Source organism: Hyla sarda, chromosome 1 (genome assembly GCF_029499605.1).
Source record: "Hyla sarda isolate aHylSar1 chromosome 1, aHylSar1.hap1, whole genome shotgun sequence".
Classification (NCBI taxonomy): Eukaryota; Metazoa; Chordata; class Amphibia; order Anura; family Hylidae; genus Hyla; species Hyla sarda.
In genome coordinates, this window is record NC_079189.1 from 545,015,109 (window position 1) to 545,037,296 (window position 22,188).

Genomic DNA, 22,188 nt, shown 5'->3' on the forward strand with positions numbered 1-22,188 from the left:
CAGCGGTAACTACTCTGCAGACAATGATCCCATCACCAAGTGGAGGTTTACCTATGAGTCCTACATCGGAAAGGGCGGCTTTGGACAAGTTTTAAAAGTCAAGGATAAAGTCTTATATAAGACTCTAGCGGTTAAAATTGTGGAAGAAGGCACCTCACCATCAGCAAGAAAACGGATTGATATAGAGAAAGAAATTTTACAACTTGCTGCAGGTAGCCCTTTCTTAATTCACTCTTATTTGTCATTTTCAATTGAAAAAAAATGCTGCTTTTTATGGACTTTGCCTCTGAGGGAGATTTACATGGCCACCTGAAAAAGAAAGGATGTCTCCCTACTGCCGATGCCACATTCTACACAACCGAAATAAATTACATCTGGCCTGCAATTTCTTCACGGCAAAGGCTTTATTCACAGGGACATTAAACCGGAAAACATTCTCATAGACAGCGCTGGCCACTTACGCATCACCGACTTTGGCCTTGCCCTAAAACAGACAGAGGGTATTACAGGATATGCCGGAACCCGTGGATATGTAGCCCCGGAGGTTATAGCAGGAAAAATATACAACATTGCAGCAGATTGGTACTCTTTTGGGGTTGTGCTCTTTCAGTTAACAACAGGAGGAAAACGCTTCAAGTGTAAAATCTCTGCACTGTCAGAATATCATCTTGACAGCAGTGTTGAAACCATTTTAAAGGAGCTGCTGAATGGAGATCCAAGGAAAAGACTGGGATATCAGGGCTGCATACGATCGCACCCCTTTTTTAGAGATATTGACTGGTCAAAACTGGAAGAACTGAAATTACCACCACCGTTCATACCAGGAATACCATCAATGCCCAGCTAAACATCGACATTCTATGCCTGCCACCAGGGAAAATAACAGATCGGCAAGGCCATTATCCTGGAGGCCGCAAGGCACTTACTTGACTGTCCAAGGGCTGGGAGAAGTGGATCATCTCTATGGAAGCACCTGTGGATGAGGATGACAATACCGCTACTGACAGAGACATTAATGACAACTAGCTCACTGAGAAAAAGAAGATGCCACTCTGCAAGGCAATACGGTTATCAGTGTGCTGGATATAAAAGGATTTGACATTTTAACATTAAAGAGTACCTGTCATTTAAAAAAAACTTTTAATATATTGTTCATTATTGTCTCCCTAACAACTTTCTAATTGCATGTCATGATCTAAAATGTTTCTTTATATATTTATTTTTCATTCTAAAATATGACCACTAGGGGTCTCTATGCATGCAGGGATCGCAGCATAGAGGAGAAAGGGCAGGCCACGCCCCTTCCTCCCTCCACACGGACTGCAGAGTGAGCAGAGTGAGCAGAGGAGAGAAGAAGAGAAAAGGTACAAAGTTTTTTATTTTTTTTTAGAAAAAATAAATAAATGCAGGGTTAGTGTCAGGTAGAGACAGGGACAGATTGGGGGATTAGGGACAGTTTAGTTCATGATAGGTACTCTAACAGGTATGATGTCCCCTTATTCAACTCTTCTAATATGTCTTTTATATATAAATATATATAAATATTTTTATTCTTTATGAAAGACCAATTATGGAGCATCTATTTTTAGAGCTCTGCATGGTGCCTGCCATTACTGTTATTCCTCCTAGAAATGTACAAACAACCTATCAACAGGGTGTAACTCATTGGGATCGTGTCCAAACATGATCTTAAACTGTCCAATAAGAGCTGACTGTGACCCTTTGACAATAGAAATGGTAACATCCAGTTGTCAATTATTTCAAACATCCTCAGAAGGAATCGAAGGAAATCGTGTTCTAAGGAAAAATGCTCAAGAGCAGGGGCAGACTGACAACACTCGCAGCTCGTCAATCTTCTGCCACGCCCCTATTCCACCCAAATCCCACACACAATAAACTAAAATTCATATATGTAAGAAACACTTTAACGTAGGTAAATTTCCATGACCAATAATACTGGTATACAGGGAGTAAATATACACCACCACACAATAACTGGATAATACCGCCATACTGTACTGAATAAAACCACTGTACACAGACCAGTATACTATACAGGATCTGTATACAATATAAGTGATTATATACAGGACCATATGGCTGTAGATATCAGCTGTACACAGGATCTGTATACCATATAAGTGATTACAGTTACATTGTGGGACTCACAGTTACGTCTTTTCTGATCAGCTGCGTCCTCTTTCCTTTTCTTCTCTTCCCCGATAAGACCATCTCTTAACATCTGCAGGACAAACATGTCAGACTCTGCATTTTTCCAGTGCCCTCCTCTATACAATCTTTCCGTCTATGGGCCCACAAACTGTAATAATGCCCTCCTTGGTGTCCTGCACAGTAAAAGGGCAGGTAGATAGCCAGGTAAAAAGGTAACTAGGTAGGTAGATCAGGAAACCAGATATGTAGATAGGTGACAAGCCAGGTAGGGCTAGCTAGGTAGCTAGGCAGCAATGTATGAAGGCCAGGTATGTACATAGTTAGGTAGCTGGGTATGTAGATAGTTAGAGAGCCTGATATGTAGGTAAGTAGTTAGGCATCCAGGTATAAAGTTAGGTAGCCCCCCTTCCCTGTAGGCATAGATGGCAGAGTTAACCCCTCCCCTTCCCTGTAGATATGGGCAGCAGCAGAGTTAGCCCCCCATCCCCATAGGTATAGGATGCAGAGTTAAACCCCCTTCCCAAAAGATATAGGAACAGAGTTAACCCCCGCTTCTCCTTAGGTATAGCCAGCAGAGCCCCCCCCCTTTCCCCATAGGTATAGGCAGAGTTAACCCCCCATTCCCCGTAGGTATAGGCAGAGTTAAACCCCCTTCTCCCCATAGATATAGGCATAGGATAGGCAGAGTTACCCCCCTGTCCTCCACATAGGTGTAGGCAGAGTTACCCCCCTTCCCCATAGGTATAGGCAAAGTAACCCCCCTGTCCCCATGGGTTTAGGCAGAGTAACCCCCCACACACACTTCCCCCATAGGTATAGGCAGAGTTACCCCCCTCCCCGTCTTCCCCATAGGTATAGGCAGAGTAATCCCCCCTTCCCCATAGGTATAGGCAGAGTAATCCCCCCTCTTCTCCATAGGTGTAGGCAAAGTTACCCCCCCTCTTCCCCATAGGTGTAGGCAGAGTTACCCCCCTCTTCCCCATAGCTATAGGCAAAGTTACCCCCCCCCCTTGTCTTCCCCATAGGTATATGCAGAGTTAACCCCTCCACACACACTCTTTCCCCATAGCTATAGGCAGAGTTACCCCCCCGTCTTCCCCATAGGTATAGGCAGAGTAATCCCCCCTTCCCCATGGGTATAGGCAGAGTAATCCCCCCTCTTCCCCATAGGATTAAGCAGAGTTACACCCTCTTCCCCATAGGTATAGGCAGAGTTACCCCCCCTCTTCCCCATAGGTGTAGGCAGAGTTACCCCCCCTCTTCCCCATAGCTATAGGCAAAGTTACCCCCCCCCCCCGTGTTCCCCATAGGTATAGGCAGAGTTACCCCCCCACACACACACATGCGCAACTTGTCCATGGCCCTGGCGCATCCCGACGTGGTGGCTGACAAGTTGTATAAGGAGGTGGCGCTGGACCAGATGGCTGGGCCGTTTGTTGAGCAGCCATTGCCGGACTTATGTTTATCCCCCTTGGGGCTGGTGCCAAAAAGGGAACCTAACAAGTTCCGCCTCATTCACCACCTCTCTCACCATGAGGGGGCATCGGTGAAAGATGGTATTTATGTCATACACCTCGTTCGATGAGGCTTTGGTTTGGGTGTGGAAATACGGTCGTGGGGCCCTGTTGGCCAAGACCGACATTAAGGCGGCATTTCAGTTGCTGCCAGTTCATCTGGAGAGTTTTCATCTCCTTGGTTGTTGTTGGGAGGGTCAGTTTTTCATTGATTTATGTCTCCCTATGGGTTGTTCTATTTCGTGTGCATATTTTGAGTGTTTTAGTAAGTTTTTAGAATGGGTGGTTCGGTCCGAGGCTCAGGTGTCGTCGGTACTGCACCGGGAAGAGGGGGGGTAACTCTGCCCATATCTATGGGGAAGAGGGGGGTAACTCTGCCTATACCTATGGGGAAGAGGGGGGATAAGTCTGCCTATACCTATGGGGAAGGGGGGATTACTCTGCCTATACCTATGGGGTCTAAGATGGATCAGCTGGGTAGGGGTTTCATGGTGCATCTGGCGTCTCTGGAGGCGTCCGTCACATGCCCCGTGCAGTGTTACAGGGCTTTTGTGGCTTTGCGGCCGGGTTGTGGTGAATCGCTGCTGGTGCATGCTGATGGTGTGAGTTTGCCTCGCTTTCAGTTTATTCAGGTGTTCCGGCGGTGTGTGGCCGCGGTGGGGGAGGAGGCGTCCGGTTATAGTTCGCATTCCTTCCGGATGGGGGCAGCTACGGATGCCGCTAGGTGGGGGTTGGGGCCTTAGGTGATTAAGAGGATTGGCAGATGGGAGTCTGGCAGGTTCCAACTATACGTGCGGCAGCATTTGTTGCAACGGGGGGGGGGGGGGGGGGGGGGGTTGGTTGGTTGGTTGGGTGGCTGGTTTTGTCCGGTTGGGGGATTGCTTTTGGGGTCTTGAGTTTTGTGTTCTGTCTTTCAGAAGCTGGTCCCTGTTTGGTCTGGATCGTGGGTCACTCGTATGTGCGGCGGGGTGGAGTGTGAGCAGCGGTGCGGCCGAACGGTCGGCAGCTGTGTTTCTCCAGGGCAACGGCTCAGGTTGAGTAGGGGGGCTTGTTGTGGTCGGAGTTTCTTCCGTTTCTTCATTTCATGCTGGTGGTGCATGCTGGAGGGAACGACCTGGCGGTGCAGACCTCCCGGTCGCTGATTAGAGACATCAAGCTGGACTTGTTGAGATTGTGGTCCATGTTTCCGGGTCTTCTGTTCGTGTGGCCCGACATCGTGGCGAGACTTAGGTGGCCGCAGGAACAGTCGGTCCGCTGTGTGAATCGGGCTAGGGACCGGGTCAACCAGGCGGTTGCCAAATTTGTTGCGAGTAATGGGGGGTTGGTAGTTCGGCATGTCGACTTGGAGGTCGTGGGGCATATGCATAGGCCCGTGGGAATTCCGGTCCCCGCTGCTAGCCGGTTGGGGACCGGACCGGGATGCCTGCTGGAATCATTCAGCAGGCATCACGGCACATCGCCGAGGGGGGTCCTGAGACCCCCCCATGTCGGCGATCGCAGAAAATCGCATGTCAATTCAGACATGCGATTTTCTGCTATTCCGGGCTGATCGGGTCTCTGGTGACCCAATCACCCGGAAAATAGGGATGATCGGAGCTGTCAGTGACAGCCCTGATCATCCTGAGAGATAGGAGTGAGGTCGCAGTGCTGCGATCTCCTCCTATCCCCTGCCATTGGTAAGGACTGATTCTGACCAATGGCAGCGCAGGATAGTGGGTTGGCAACCCTCCATTCTGCCCACCCCTGGATGTCAGGCAGAACGGGGGGAGAAGATGGAGGCCGGTACCTGAGAAGAAGATGGCGTGGGGACCACAGATCGTCGCTGGAGACAGGCGCAGGTAGGGAAACGAAGGTGGGGGGGGGGGAGGGGGCAGTAAGCAATATTTACTGCTGCCCTTCCTAGTGGGTGCCAAACTGCAACTTCCAACATGCCCAGACAGCCAAAGGCTGTGTGGGCATGCTGGGAGTTGTAGTTTTGCAACATCTGGAGGGTCACAGTTTGGAGACCACTGTTACAGTGGTGCCCAAACGGTAGCCCTCCAGATGTTGCCAAACTACAACTCTCAGCATGCCTAGACTGCCCAGGAATTCTGGGAGTTGTAGTTCTGTAACATTTTAATTAAATTTGTGAAAATTACTGCTCTACTTTGAAGCCCTCTAATTTTTTCGAAAAGTAAAATTATGTCCATTTTATGATGCCAACATAAAGTAGACATATTGTATTTGTGAATAAAAATTAAATTTATTTGCAATATCCATTTTCCTTACAAGCAGAGAGCTTCAGTTAGAAAAATGCAAAATTTTCTAAATTTTCATGACATTTTGGGATTTTTCACCAAAAAAGGATGCAAGTAACGACGAAAATTTACCACCAAAATAAAGTAGAATATGTCACAAAAAAACAATCTCAGAATCAGAATATTCGGTAAAAGGGTTTTAGAGTTATTAATGCGTAAACGACGGTGGTCAGAATTGCGAAAAAGGGCTCAGTTCTTAAGGTGAAAAAGGGCTGCGTCCTTAAGGGGTTAAAGGAGTAGTGTAGTGAAATATAACTTATCTCCTATCCAAAGGATTGGGGATAAGTTACATATCGCAGGTGGTCCAACCGCTCGGACCCCCCATGGTCCCCTGAACGGGGCCCCAGCAGTCTGCAGGAAGCAGCCATACCAACCCCAGCAGGAAGCCATGTCTGACACGCCCCCTCCATATATCTCTATGGGATACATGGAGGAGGCGTGTTGGCCGCCACTTCGTGCAGGGGTTGGCACGCCCCCTGCCAGCAGACTGCCGGGGCCCTGTTCAGGAGATTGCAGGGGGTCCCAGTGGTCGGACCACCTGCGATCTATAACTTATCCCCTATCCAAAGAATAGGGGATAAGTTAGATTTCACTAAAGAACTCCTTCAATGCCATTTTAAGTTTATGGATCACTGTAAGTGCTCTACTTGCAATGCTCTTGTTCCATCTATTCTTGATTTCTACATTAGGAATAAAGATGTCTACAACCTGAATTATCAGTCTGGTATACTAGTTAGTTGGTCATAAATCTTGTTGTGACCGATTTTTGCCTCCTATTTTTTTTATCTTTATAATCTGTCTTGTTTTGTTTTGTACTGCAGTTTAGCCCTATCTGTGGTGTCCCAGTACAGGTACATTGTGTCAAAGTATTTTAGGCCCTGTCAGATTGAGACCTCCAGTGTCCTGGGGCTCCCCTGCAGGGACTCAACCATTTCTAATGTGTATTTGCACTGTTATAACTTAATAATCTGTTATTAGGTATCTGTAGCTTTAAGTATGTTACCTAGCAACCTCATGCTCAGTCAGGGTATGTGAGAGTGGAGGACTGAGAGCTAGACTAGACTTTTGTGCAGAATGTTATGTTGTGTTATTATTTGTATGTAACTTTATTGTAAATCCTAGGGGGGAAACAGACAACTCTATGATCCACAGCTGCCTAGCCAATGGGCTTTAGTTTAGCCTTCCCTGATAAGGGGTGGCATTTCCTGTGTAGTTCAGTTCAGGAGCAGTAGAGGAGTTCCGGAGGAGTAGAGCAGTAGAGCAGTTCAGGAGTTCAGGTGTGGAGAGAAGCTGAGTGAAGAAACAGCAACTCATTTCAGTTCAGAGTACAGAGTGGAGAAATATCAAGCCTTTACTTCAGCCTTGATCAGAGAATTCCTAAAGGACAATTCAATATCTTCCGGCAAAAAGCCACAAATCTACCGACACTTCAGTAAGTTACTTTAATCTCAAGCCTAATATAGAGCAGACCTAAAACTTCTAGTCCGGCCGTAAGAGCCAAGCATATAAGCAATATCAAGTCCAGGCACTGCAAGCTGTGTGGTCCTCTAGAGACTGTCTGTTAAGCCTTTGGGAGACTTTGGATGAGCGCTGTGGAGATTGTACCACCTATCTTCAAGTTAGTAAAGCCTCCGTTAAACTGCAACCTAGTGTGGAGTCAATTCTTTCCTTGCTAGCCTGTGGGGAGATGGAGTTCCCCGGACCTGTAGTACCCCGGGAGATACCAAGACTACAGTGGCGTCACGTGACATTAAGGGTTAATACCATCCGACCCTGGGTTAATACCCCCAAGAACCAAGTGATAACCCCCAAGCATAGCGGTGGCTGCGGACCTCACCCGTGGCCACCATGTTACGCCGAGCGCTCCGGGTCCCCGCTCCTCCCCGGAGCGCTCGCTTCACTCTCCCCGCGGCAGCGCTCCGGTCACGTCCTCTGACCCGGGGCGCTGCGATTCCGCTGCCAGCCGGGATGCGATTCGCGATGCGGGTAGCGCCCGCTCGCGATGCGCACCCCGGCTCCCCTACCTGACTCGCTCTCCGTCTGTTCTGTCCCGGCGCGCGCGGCCCCGCTCCCTAGGGCGCGCGCGCGCCGGGTCTCTGCGATTTAAAGGGCCACTGCGCCGCTGATTGGCGCAGTGGTTCCAATTAGTGTGTTCACCTGTGCACTTCCCTATATCACCTCACTTCCCCTGCACTCCCTTGCCGGATCTTGTTGCCTTAGTGCCAGTGAAAGCGTTCCTTGTGTGTTCCTTGCCTGTGTTTCCAGACCTTCTGCCGTTGCCCCTGACTACGATCCTTGCTGCCTGCCCCGACCTTCTGCTACGTCCGACCTTGCTTTTGCCTACTCCCTTGTACCGCGCCTATCTTCAGCAGCCAGAGAGGTGAGCCGTTGCTAGTGGATACGACCTGGTCACTACCGCCGCAGCAAGACCATCCCGCTTTGCGGCGGGCTCTGGTGAAAACCAGTAGTGGCTTAGAACCGGTCCACTAGCACGGTCCACGCCAATCCCTCTCTGGCACAGAGGATCCACTACCTGCCAGCCGGCATCGTGACAGTAGATCCGGCCATGGATCCCGCTGAAGTTCCTCTGCCAGTTGTCGCTGACCTCACCACGGTGGTCGCCCAGCAGTCACAACAGATAGCGCAACAAGGCCAACAGCTGTCTCAACTGACCGTTATGCTACAACAGTTACTACCACAGCTTCAGCAGTCATCTCCTCCGCCAGCTCCTGCACCTCCTCCGTAGCGAGTGGCCGCTCCTGGGATACGCTTATCCTTGCCGGATAAATTTGATGGGGACTCTAAGTTTTGCCGTGGCTTTCTTTCCCAATGTTCCCTGCAACTGGAGATGATGTCGGACCTGTTTCCCACTGAAAGGTCTAAGGTGGCTTTCGTAGTCAGCCTTCTGTCCGGAAAAGCCCTGTCATGGGCCACACCGCTCTGGGACCGCAATGACCCCGTCACTGCCTCTGTACACTCCTTCTTCTCGGAAATCCGAAGTGTCTTTGAGGAACCTGCCCGAGCCTCTTCTGCTGAGACTGCCCTGTTGAACCTGGTCCAGGGTAATTCTTCCGTTGGCGAGTATGCCGTACAATTCCGTACTCTTGCTTCTGAATTGTCCTGGAATAATGAGGCCCTCTGCGCGACCTTCAAAAAAGGCCTATCCAGCAACATTAAAGATGTTCTGGCCGCACGAGAAATTCCTGCTAATCTACATGAACTTATTCACCTAGCCACTCGCATTGACATGCGTTTTTCCGAAAGGCGTCAGGAACTCCGCCAAGATATGGACTCTGTTCGCACGAGGCGTTTCTTCTCCTCGGCTCCTCTCTCCTCTGGTCCCCTGCAATCTGTTCCTGTGCCTCCCGCCGTGGAGGCTATGCAGGTCGACCGGTCTCGCCTGACACCTCAAGAGAGGACACGACGCCGTATGGAGAACCTCTGCCTGTACTGTGCTAGTACCGAACACTTCCTGAGAGATTGTCCTATCCGTCCTCCCCGCCTGGAAAGACGTACGCTGACTCCGCACAAAAGTGAGACAGTCCTTGATGTCTACTCTGCTTCTCCACGTCTTACTGTGCCTGTGCGGATGTCTGCCTCTGCCTTCTCCTTCTCTACAGTGGCCTTCTTGGACTCTGGATCTGCAGGAAATTTTATTTTGGCCTCTCTCGTCAACAGGTTCAACATCCCGGTGACCAGTCTCGCCAGACCCCTCTACATCAATTGTGTAAATAATGAAAGATTGGACTGTACCATACGTTTCCGCACGGAGCCCCTTCTTATGAGCATCGGATCTCATCATGAGAGGATTGAACTTTTGGTCCTCCCCAATTGCACCTCGGAAATTCTCCTTGGACTTCCCTGGCTTCAACTTCATTCCCCTACCCTGGATTGGTCCACTGGGGAGATCAAGAGTTGGGGGTCCTCTTGTTCCAAGAACTGTCTAAAACCGGTTCCCAGTAACCCTTGCCGTAACTCTGTGGTTCCTCCAGTAACCGGTCTCCCTAAGGCCTATATGGACTTCGCGGATGTTTTCTGCAAAAAACAAGCTGAGACTCTACCTCCTCACAGGCCTTACGATTGCCCTATCGACCTCCTCCCGGGCACTACTCCACCCCGGGGCAGAATTTATCCTCTCTCTGCCCCAGAGACTCTTGCCATGTCCGAATACGTCCAGGAGAATCTAAAAAAGGGCTTTATCCGTAAATCCTCCTCTCCTGCCGGAGCCGGATTTTTCTTTGTGTCCAAAAAAGATGGCTCCCTACGTCCTTGCATTGACTACCGCGGTCTTAATAAAATCACGGTTAAGAACCGCTACCCCTTACCCCTCATCTCTGAACTCTTTGATCGCCTCCAAGGTGCCCACATCTTCACTAAATTGGACTTAAGAGGCGCCTATAACCTCATCCGCATCAGAGAGGGGGACGAGTGGAAAACGGCATTTAACACCAGAGATGGACACTTTGAGTATCTGGTCATGCCCTTTGGACTGTGCAACGCCCCTGCCGTCTTCCAAGACTTTGTCAATGAAATTTTTCGTGATCTGTTATACTCCTGTGTTGTTGTATATCTGGACGATATCCTAATTTTTTCTGCCAATCTAGAAGAACACCGCCAGCATGTCCGTATGGTTCTTCAGAGACTTCGTGACAACCAACTCTATGCCAAAATTGAGAAATGTCTGTTTGAATGCCAATCTCTTCCTTTTCTAGGATATTTGGTCTCTGGCCAGGGACTACAGATGGATCCAGACAAACTCTCTGCCGTCTTAGATTGGCCACGCCCCTCCGGACTCCGTGCTATCCAACGCTTTTTGGGGTTCGCCAATTATTACAGGCAATTTATTCCACATTTTTCTACCATTGTGGCTCCTATCGTGGCTTTAACCAAAAAAAATGCTGATCCCAAGTCCTGGCCTCCTCAAGCAGAAGACGCCTTTAAACAACTCAAGATTAAATTAAATTTTTCTTCTGCATATCATCCCCAGTCCAATGGACAAGTAGAAAGGATTAACCAGATCTTGGGTGATTATTTGCGACATTTTGTTTCCTCCCGCCAGGATGACTGGGCAGATCTCCTCCCATGGGCCGAATTCTCGTATAACTTCAGGGTCTCTGAGTCTTCCTCCAAATCCCCATTTTTCGTGGTGTACGGCCGTCACCCTCTTCCCCCCCTCCCTACTCCCTTGCCCTCTGGTCTGCCCGCTGTGGATGAAATTTCTCGTGACCTTTCCATCATATGGAGAGAGACCCAAAATTCTCTCTTACAGGCTTCATCACGCATGAAGAAGTTCGCGGATAAGAAAAGAAGAGCTCCCCCCGTTTTTTCCCCTGGAGACAAGGTATGGCTCTCCGCTAAATATGTCCGCTTCCGTGTCCCTAGCTACAAGTTGGGACCACGCTATCTTGGTCCTTTCAAAATTTTGTGTCAAATTAATCCTGTCTCTTATAAACTTCTTCTTCCTCCCTCTCTTCGTATCCCTAATGCCTTTCACGTCTCTCTTCTCAAACCACTCATCCTCAACCGTTTTTCTCCCAAATCTGTTCCTCCCACTCCTGTTTCCGGCTCCTCGGACATCTTCTCGGTCAAAGAAATTTTAGCTGCCAAAAAGGTCAGAGGGAAAAATTTTTTTTTAGTAGACTGGGAGGGTTGTGGTCCTGAAGAGAGATCCTGGGAACCTGAGGACAACATCCTAGACAAAAGTCTGCTCCTCAGGTTCTCAGGCTCTAAGAAGAGGGGGAGACCCAAGGGGGGGGGTACTGTTACGCCGAGCGCTCCGGGTCCCCGCTCCTCCCCGGAGCGCTCGCTTCACTCTCCCCGCGGCAGCGCTCCGGTCACGTCCTCTGACCCGGGGCGCTGCGATTCCGCTGCCAGCCGGGATGCGATTCGCGATGCGGGTAGCGCCCGCTCGCGATGCGCACCCCGGCTCCCCTACCTGACTCGCTCTCCGTCTGTTCTGTCCCGGCGCGCGCGGCCCCGCTCCCTAGGGCGCGCGCGCGCCGGGTCTCTGCGATTTAAAGGGCCACTGCGCCGCTGATTGGCGCAGTGGTTCCAATTAGTGTGTTCACCTGTGCACTTCCCTATATCACCTCACTTCCCCTGCACTCCCTTGCCGGATCTTGTTGCCTTAGTGCCAGTGAAAGCGTTCCTTGTGTGTTCCTTGCCTGTGTTTCCAGACCTTCTGCCGTTGCCCCTGACTACGATCCTTGCTGCCTGCCCCGACCTTCTGCTACGTCCGACCTTGCTTTTGCCTACTCCCTTGTACCGCGCCTATCTTCAGCAGCCAGAGAGGTGAGCCGTTGCTAGTGGATACGACCTGGTCACTACCGCCGCAGCAAGACCATCCCGCTTTGCGGCGGGCTCTGGTGAAAACCAGTAGTGGCTTAGAACCGGTCCACTAGCACGGTCCACGCCAATCCCTCTCTGGCACAGAGGATCCACTACCTGCCAGCCGGCATCGTGACACACCACATATCCACTTGAATCAAGCTGCAAAATAGCACAGGGAGATAATAAAAATCTGTCTAATAGTAAAGCTGTCTGGTATTGCCCATAGCAACCAATCATAGCTCAGCTTTCATATTATCTGGTAAAATAAACTGGAATGTCCCAGTACAGGATATAGTCCCGTACAGTACTTAGGCCCTGTCAGGTTGAGTCCCTCTGTGTCCTGGGGGCCCTCCTGCAGGGTCTCCCCCATAGTAATATATATTATGTATAGTGTTATGTGTCTTATGTATAAAGGACCTTTAAAGACCTTTGAGTTAGTCACATGATAATGTGTTCACATGATGTGTTTGTTACCCAGAGAGCACCAGCTAACCAGGTGACCTGCAGCTTGACCTATGGTCTTCTGGCTGAGCACCCCTTTATAAGAGGGAGAGCCATTACAATCTCTGTTTTGATCCTGAGGCACAGTAAAGACCAGATGTCTCAGAGCTAGTGTCCAGCACATCTGGAGGCCTCAAGCCTACCTACAGCCACATGTCAATAAGTCAAGTAGTCTATGTCTGCTGTCACTACGTACAGTCAAGTCAATTCTATTGTCAAGTCTATTATAGTCAGTGTGGCTGCCCTAAACTCTGTCAAAGTCACTATAAGTCCCAGCAAGCTAAGGGGTCCTTCGCTACTGTTAACCATAACCTCGTCCTGGACTATTATGGCCCTGCCTAAGCTTGGCATAGCGATACTACCGTTCGGGTGGTTACCGGGAAAACCACGCCCAGACGTCATGAACATTTAGGCGTTAACAACACCTGCCCCTGGGCTACAACATCTGTCCCATACACCTCCCCTTCACACCCAGAGACACCACAAAAAGCTGAGCCGTTATTAGTTGCTATGGGCAATACCAGACAGTTTTACTATTAGACAGATTTAATTACCTCCCTAGTGGCCCGGATTTACTGAAACCATCATATTCTTAGTGTAAACTTAGACTAGACAGTCTTAAGGCTCATCCACACTGCTTAATTTCTGCCCAGATATATTCCAGGCGGAGTTCCTGTCTGTAGCGGGTGCCACTGAAATCCTTTGGTGCTCTGACTGTGCGGACATTCGTCTTGACCAACCATAGACTGCGGCGTATGTACCACCTGTTGCCAGTTTGGGTTAGAGCAGAGGCTGGGAGGAGAAGAAGCATCTGTTTTTCCTGAATAATGCCATTCGGAAGCTTCTAACTATTGGTTGTATTGTTTGTTTCCTTTGTAATTTTTTCCATTTTTATTGAAAATACATTGTTGTAAAGAAAACAAAAGCGTGGATGCATTGACAGTTCCATTCATACATTTTAAAGGGGTAGTCTAGGGAACTGAACTTATCAGACACTTATCCCCTATGCATAGGATAGGGGATAAGTGTCTGATTGTGGGGGATCCAACTGCTGCTGCTGGGACCCCTCGTGATCTCCTGCACGGGCCCCGGCTCTTTCCTGGACGGAAGCAAGTGATTGGGGCTGGAGCATGTCAAGGACTTTTACAGGAGATTGCGGAGTTGTCAGCTCTCGGACCCCCTGTTATCCAGTGGATAGAGGATAAGTGTCTAATAAGGTTCAGTTCCCAAGACTACCCCTTTAAGTTATTAAGAATAGGGTGGCATACATATCATCTTACCTGTTTTAAGACATACAGCAAATAGCAGCCCCAAAATGTGTTTCATGTTTTTCCTAAAAGAATAACTAGGATACAAAAAGTGAACACTGTTTAACTCTACCTGGCAGAATGGCTGAACAATACATTTACCATATACATTACCTGTCTGTTTATATAAAGTTTAAGTCACTCATTAAGATACATTTTTTTCTTCCAATTCCTGACACTTAAAGGGGTACTCTGGTGGAAAACAACTGGCTCCAGAAAGTTAAACAGATTTGTAAATAACTTCTATGAAAAAATCTTAATCCTTCCAGTACTTATCAGCTGCTGGATACTATAGAGGAAGTTGTGCAGTTGTTTATCAGTCTGACACAGTGCTCTCTGCTGACACTTCTGTCTGTGTCAGGAACTGTCCAGAGCAAGAGAGGTTTGCTATGGGGATTTTCTCCTGCTCTGGACAGTTCCTGACACAGACAGAGGTGTCAGCAGAGAACATTGTGGTTAGACAGAAAAGAACAACACAACTTCCTATGCAGCATACAGCAGCTGATAAATACTGGAAGGATAAAGATTTTTTAATATACTTAATTTATCTGTTTAACTTTCTAACACCAGTTGATTTAAAAAAATAAAATAAAATAAAAAATTAAAAAATGTTTCCACCGGAGTACCCCTTTAATGGATTATGGACATTTCATAATCACTACTATATTTTAAGAAAGGAAATGTCCGGATAATACTAGAGACAGTGATTTATTAGATGAACCCTGCTCAACTTTGTGAAATAAACCTGGAAAAAAAATTAAATATAAATGGGAACACCCAGGTATGACAGGTCCTAGCATAACCTAATAATAAATAAATACTCAGTACAACGTTAAAGCAATACCCAACCTAGCATAGTAATAAATAAGTGTGCAGTGGAACACTGAGCTAGCACAATAAATGCACAATTGAACTCCAAGATACTACGTGTCTCAACATAGCATAGTAAAAAAATAAATGCAGTGGAGCAATTAGCCACTACAAGTCTCAGCAAGACCTCTTAATAAAAATGCAGTGACTCATTGAGGCACTTAAATGCCAGGATAAACTAGTTAAAAAAGAAATAAAAAGAGGAACACTACAAGACCCAGCATAACCTAGCAATCAAAGAAACATGCAGTGGAGCACATAGGAACTAACAATTGCAGCATATTCTAGTGATACATAAAATGCAGTGGAGCTCTGGTATGAGCTTCTCTATTGGACTAAAGGACAAAAAAAAAAATTTCATAAAGGTAACATAAAATTCTACCATTAAAATGCCATGTGAAATAAAATGCTCAAAAAACTAAAAAAAGTGATGCTATTAAGTAATTACAGAAAATATGCCCTACACTAGATAATTTGTCTAACATCGACCCTAATCTGGTATTTATCTCTTTGTAAATTTAAAATTATTAGTGATTTACTTATTTCTTTTATTTTATTCAATAAAAATATACAATATTCTATATCATGCTACTCTTACCTTTTTTTTTCCAGATGTCTGCAGGTTACAAGTTATGCTACGATTAACAAGAGATAACAAAGTGCTTAGGCAACAGATCTATGCGTAGTGATGTGTATCTGGTAAAAAGTCCCTGTATCTGCATCACCAACACAAATATGACAGTGACAGAGTACATCCCACACACACCCCCACACTCCCAGTGCCATATATGGCTCAAAGGCTACAGTTATTTTCATTTCTTACAACTTTTTTAATACTACGGATCATTAGAATATAGAAATAAAATGCAATAATGTGCAGGAAATTCAGTCACATCCAAGTCACTCCGCCCATGCAAACTAAATCTTTTTAAAGGGAATGTGTCATCAAAAATGGGTACTCGACTGGAAATTTTTTTTTTCTAAATCAACTGGTCCCAGAAAGGTAAACAGATTTGTAAATTACTTCTAATTAAAAAATCTTAATCCTTCCAGTACTTATCAGCTGTTATATACTCCACAGGAAGTTATTTTCTTTTCAAATTTCCTTTCTATCTGACTACAGGGCTCTCTGCTGACACCTCTGTCCATTATAGGAATTGTCCCGAGTAGAAGCAAATCCCCATAGAAAACCTCTCCTGCTCTGGACAGTTCCTGATATGGACAGAGGTGTCAGCAGAGAGCACTGTGTTCAGACAGAAAGGAAATTCAAAAATAAAAGAACTTCCTGTGGATCATACAGCAGCTGGTAAGTACTGAAAGGATTAAGATTTTTTTAATAGAAGTAATTTACAAATATGCTTAACTTTCTGGCACCAGTTGATTTAATTTTTTTTTTTTCTGGTGGAGTAACCCTTAAAATCAAGTATTTTTTTTAATATTAAACTTTTTTGTATAGTTTTTTGTTTAGTATTTGACTAACTATAACTATAAAGCAATTCTAAATCTTGCAATTTGAGTCTAATAACAACCTGATACTTCCTGTTCTATAGAGACCACTTCTCAGCATTCTCCTCTTCTTCATCAAAGGGAGGATTACAGTTGTAGATAACTTAGGATCTACCTTTCACCATAGGTGATGGTCCCAGCTCACCCCCATGTACACTGATCTCTGCACTGTTCACAGAGCATGCCCAGAACATGAAATGGCTTTCATCAATAAAACACATATAAATGATACATTTCCTTTATTGCCATGTCTTAACATTGACCTTATTTACATGGGACTTAACAATGCAATCAAAGGTGCTGTCAGGCCCATACAGAGGTCAGACTGAGATGTTGTAAGATTTGTCAGAAGAATGGCCCATTGTGGCCATAAAGGGATGGACATGGTCAGCAATAATACTCAGATAGACTATCTTGTTTAAACAGTGCCCAATTGGTACTAAGGGGCCCAAAGTGTGCTAAAAAATGTCCCCCACACCATTACACCACCAGCCTGAACTGTTGATACAAGGCAGGATGGATCTACGCGTTCATGTTGTTTACACCAATTTCTGACCCTGCCATCTGAATGTTGCAGTTGTTCACCCAGTCTTCCTTTGTCCAATTTTGGTGAGTCTGTGTGAATTGTCTTGGCTGACAGAAGTGGCACCTGGTGTGGTCTTCTGCTGCTGAATCCCATCTGCTTCAAGGTTGGACGTGTTGGTATTCTGCAGACCTTGGTTGTAATGAGTGGTTATTTGACTTACTGTTGCCTTCATATCATCTTAAACCAGTCTGCCCATTCTCCTCTGACCACTGACACTTACATCCCCTTCCTTCCCCATTCTGGTGTGAACTCCAGCAAGTTGTCTTATAGTGAGTTTCTGCCATGTGATTGGCTGATTAGCTATTTATGTTAATAAGCAATTGAATTGTACCTAATGAGTGGCCAGTGTGTGTAGATTGAACTCATTTGGAGCTCTGTATCAGAAAATAGACCCAATCATGATTAAAAAATGTGTAAAGGTCCCACCATTAACACTCATCTCCTATCCACAGTACATAGCGCCATTGACTGTGTGAACCCACCCTTAAAGGGGTAGCCCAGTGGTGAAAAACTTATCCCCTATCCTAAGGATAGGGGATAAGTTTGAGATCGCAGGGGGTCCGACCGCTGGGGCCCCGGTGATCTCTCTGTACGGGGGCCAGGCTCTCCAGCCAGATAGCGGGTGTCGACCACTGCAGGAAGCGGCGGCCGACACGCCCCCTCAATACATCGCTATGGCAGAGCCGGAGATTGCCGAAGGCAGCGCTCCCAGCTCTGCCATAGAGTTGTATTGAGGGGACGTGTCGGCCGCCGCTTAGTGCGGAGGTCAACACGCCCCCTTCCCGCGGGCTGTCGGGGGCCCTGTACAGGAGATCGCAGGGGGCCCCAGCGGTCGGACCCCCACGATCTGCAACTTATCCCCTATCCTTAGGATAGGGGATAAGTTGTTCACCACTGGACTACTCCTTTAATGTAAGGCTGCTTTCACACTATAAAATTCATCCATTTTAAAGATCCGTCTGATGTTCCGTCATGAAAACCCTGCAAATCGGTTGTTAAATGGCCGTTAGAAAATCCCATTATTGTCTATGGGATTTTTACATTATCCGTTTTAATCCGTTATAGTCCGTTATTAATAACGGACGTTATTTTGTGACGGAAGATAGTAACGGGAGAAATAGTGCATGCACTATTTCTTCCATTCATTCTCCAGTCACAAAATAACGTCCGTTATTAATAACGGACTATAACGGATTTAACCCCTTAAGGACGCAGGACGTAAATGTACGTCCTGGTGCGGTCGTACTTAACGCACCAGGACATACATTTACGTCCTGTGCATAACCGCGGGCATCGGAGCGATGCCCGTGTCATGCGTGGCTGATCCCGGCTGCTGATCGCAGCCAGGGACCCGCCGGCAATGGCCGACCCCGCGATCTCGCGGGCGTCCGCCATTAACGCCTCAGGTGCCGGGATCAAGACAGATCCCGGCATCTGCGGCAGTGCGCGATTTCAATGAATGATCGGATCGCCCGCAGCGCTGCTGCGGGGATCCGATCATTCAGATCGCCGCACGGAGTTCCCCTCACCTTCCTCCTTCCGGCTCCTGGCGTCTCCTGCTCTGGTCTGAGATCGTGCAGACCAGAGCAGAAGATCGCCGATAACACTGATCTGTTCTATGTCCTATACATAGAACAGATCAGTATTAGCAATCATGGTATTGCTATGAATAGTCCCCTATGGGGACTATTCAACTGTAAAAAAAATGTAAAAAAATGTAAAAGTAAAAGTAAAAAAAAGTGAAAAATCCCCTCCCCCAATAAAAAAGTAAAACGTCCGTTTTTTCCTATTTTACCCCCAAAAAGCGTAAAAAAAATAAATTTTATAGACATATTTGGTATCGCTGCGTGCGTAAATGTCCGAACTATTAAAATAAAATGTTAATGATCCCATATGGTGAACGGTGTGAACGAAAAAAAAAAAAGTCCAAAATTGCTACTTTTTTAATACATTTTATTTAAAAAAAATTATAAAAAATTTATTAAAAGTTTTTTATATGCAAATGTGGTAACAAAAAAAAGTACAGATCATGGCGCAAAAAAATAGCCCTCATTCCGCCGCTTATACGGAAAAATAAAAAAGTTAGAGGTTATCAAAATAAAGGGATTATAAACATACTAATTTGGTTAAAAAGTTTGTGATTTTTTTTAAGCACAACAATAATGGAAAAGTATGTAATAATGGGTATCATTTTAATTGTATTGACCCTCAGAATAAAGAACACATGTCATTTTTACCATAAATTGTACGGCGTGAAAACGAAACCTTCAAAAATTAGCAAAATTGCGTTTTTCTTTTTAATTTCCCCACAAAAATAGTGTTGTTTGGTTGCGCCATACATTTTATGATATAATGAGTTATGTCATTACAAAGGACAACTGGTCGCGCAAAAAACAAGCCCTCATACTAGTCTGTGGATGAAAATATAAAAGAGTTATGATTTTTAGAAGGCGAGGAGGAAAAAATGAAAACGTAAAAATTTAATTGTCTGAGTCCTTAAGGCCAAAATGGGCTGAGTCCTTAAGGGGTTAAACGGATAATGTAAAAATCCCATAGACTGTAATGGGATTTTTTAACGGCCGTTTAACGACCGATTTGCAGGGTTTTCAAGACGGAACATCAGACGGATCTTTAAAACGGATGAATTTTATAGTGTGAAAGCAGCTTAAGATGTCATGCACCCATGTGTCCATCATAGGACAAGGACAGATTTCTACTTCAGTAAAAAAAAGAAAGTTCCTATTGAATAACAGCAAGGAAAGGTCACGAAAATCATGAAGAACTGATACAGAGTGCAGGTTTCATTATAAACATTATTTTTGGAAACTGGAACTTTTTTGAGGCTGTGTTCACTCTATTGTCAATCTTTCCATTTTCCTGCTCCTTCATAGAAAAAGAAATGAAAATGAAAGTGCCCTGAATTCATCACATAAAGGATCCCACTGACTTATGATGGGGTCCATGGGGTTTCATGGTGGTGGCTGTAAGAATAGCGCAGCATTATATTTTTTCCTGCTCTCCAGCTCTCCCTGTTTGTAGTCACACTGCACATGTTTATGGACTTCTAAAGTTTTTAAAATAAAGAAGATTTTATTTTCACCATTATGGTGAGTGCTACGCAAATTTTTTTTTCATCTATTATGTTTTCTTCATTTATAACAGAACTGCTGACAAAAAAATGGAGTCTCTGAGGGTGGGAGTGAGAGCTCGGCTATTACTGTAGGTAGAATAAGAAACTCAACCTAAAAACCATTTATCAGCAAGAAAATATGTACATATCAATTGAAATCTGATTACTCCCCTCATTTTCTATTCGTTTTTTGGAAGCAGATATGGTAAAAGATGTTGAGATGTTATCATTGGTGGATCTCAGATTACGGCTACATCTCTAGATTTTCTGCCACATCAAAGTCATAAATACATCTGATATCTGCCAACATTTATTTTGGGGCAGCTGGGGAACACAGGTGAAATATTCTTGGTTGAATGGATAATCCCAAAACAGTAGGTGAGCAGATCATGTGAAGATCTTTGATCAAGCAAATACGTCGTTACTAAAATGTCTTGCCCAGTATATAGACAATGCACAGTACTACGTCTATTTCCTTGAATAGATACTGCACAGTCCCATTTATCTTGCCCTGTATATAGATGCTGCACAATACCATCTTTCTTTGCTTACTGCACACTAAGGGCCTGTTCACACTACAAAATTTCTGCTTGCAGCAGACTCCCATCAATCTCAACTGGATTTTGCTGTGAAGTTCACACTACAGAAGTTCTGTAGCAAAATTTTTGATGAAGAATTCTGCTAGAAGATTGAACATGTGCAGGAGAAGGCCTGGCACTATGCTGTAGTGAATGAAACAGCGCTTACTGTCCACAGCAGATAGCCGTGGACTGTAAGTGCCGATTCCTGAGAAGGCTGCTGTATCCGGAGTTTTGTTGTGTGAATTGGGCCTAATGCTTCTCTATGCCTGATTAATGGGTGTAATTCTCAATATCTACTCTATCGTCTCCACAATGGATTCCCTGGGGATGCCACAGATAGTGGGATCTCTACATATAGCCACTGCTAAGGGCTCAATCACCAACGCAAAGAGGAAAGGGGAGAGGGAGCACCCCTGTCTAGTCCCCCTGCCTAATACAAAGGGGGCGGAAATATCTAAGTTAGCACGAATACGGGCCCTGGGGCAATCATTTAACCAGCGGACCCAGGCACAGAACCTAGGGCCAAACCCAAACACCCCCAAGACCTCCAAGAGATATGGCCACAGCAACAAATCAAAAGCTTTATAGACAAGACTAACCAATACCCCTGAAGGAAAGCCTTCCCCCACTGCCGCAATATAGATATAGATTGGGGTCCGGGGTTGACTAAAACTACAAAGGGGCGTCAATTCCTAAATTTATTGCAGGATAATTTTATGGGCCAGTTTGTGGAGGACCCAACAAGAAGTGATGCCTTGTTGGATCTGATCATTTCCAACAACGCAGAGCTAGTTGGTAATGTAACTGTGCGGGAAAACCTTGGTAATAGCGACCACAATATAGTTACTTTTGACTTAAAATGTAGAAAACAAAGACAGGCGGGGAAGGCAAAAACATATAACTTTAAAAAGGCAAACTTCCCTGGGCTGAGGGCTGCACTACAGGACATAGACTGGGGGGAGGTGTTCTCAAATACTGATACAGAAGGTAAATGGGACATCTTTAAATCAACTCTAAATAACTATACAGCTAAATATATACCAAAGGGGAACAAATATAAACGATTAAAACTAAATCCTACATGGCTGACAAATGATGTTAAAAGAGCAATAAACAACAAAAAAATTGCCTTCAAAAAATACAAATCTGATGGGTCAGCGATAACATTTAAACAGTACAAAGAGCTTAATAAAATCTGTAAAAATGTAATAAAAACAGCAAAAATTCAAAACGAGAGACAGGTGGCCAAAGAAAGCAAAACTAATCCTAAATATTTTTTTAGATATATAAATGCAAAAAAACCAAGGACAGAGCATGTAGGACCCCTTAATAATGATAATGGGGAGGTTGTCACAGGCGATCAAGAGAAAGCGGAGCTACTGAATGGGTTCTTT

The 22,188-nt window shown here is 45.8% G+C and overlaps 1 protein-coding gene across 1 annotated transcript in view; it reads right to left on the minus strand.

The window, feature by feature from the left end:
• Window positions 1-22,188, minus strand: part of LOC130274270 (uncharacterized) — a 99,204-nt gene that overhangs the window by 72,191 nt on the left and 4,825 nt on the right. Inside the window, exon 3 of the mRNA XM_056522427.1 lies at window positions 14,095-14,147. Within this exon, the coding sequence (XP_056378402.1) occupies window positions 14,095-14,147 (53 nt within the window). The remainder of the gene's footprint in view (window positions 1-14,094; window positions 14,148-22,188) is intronic.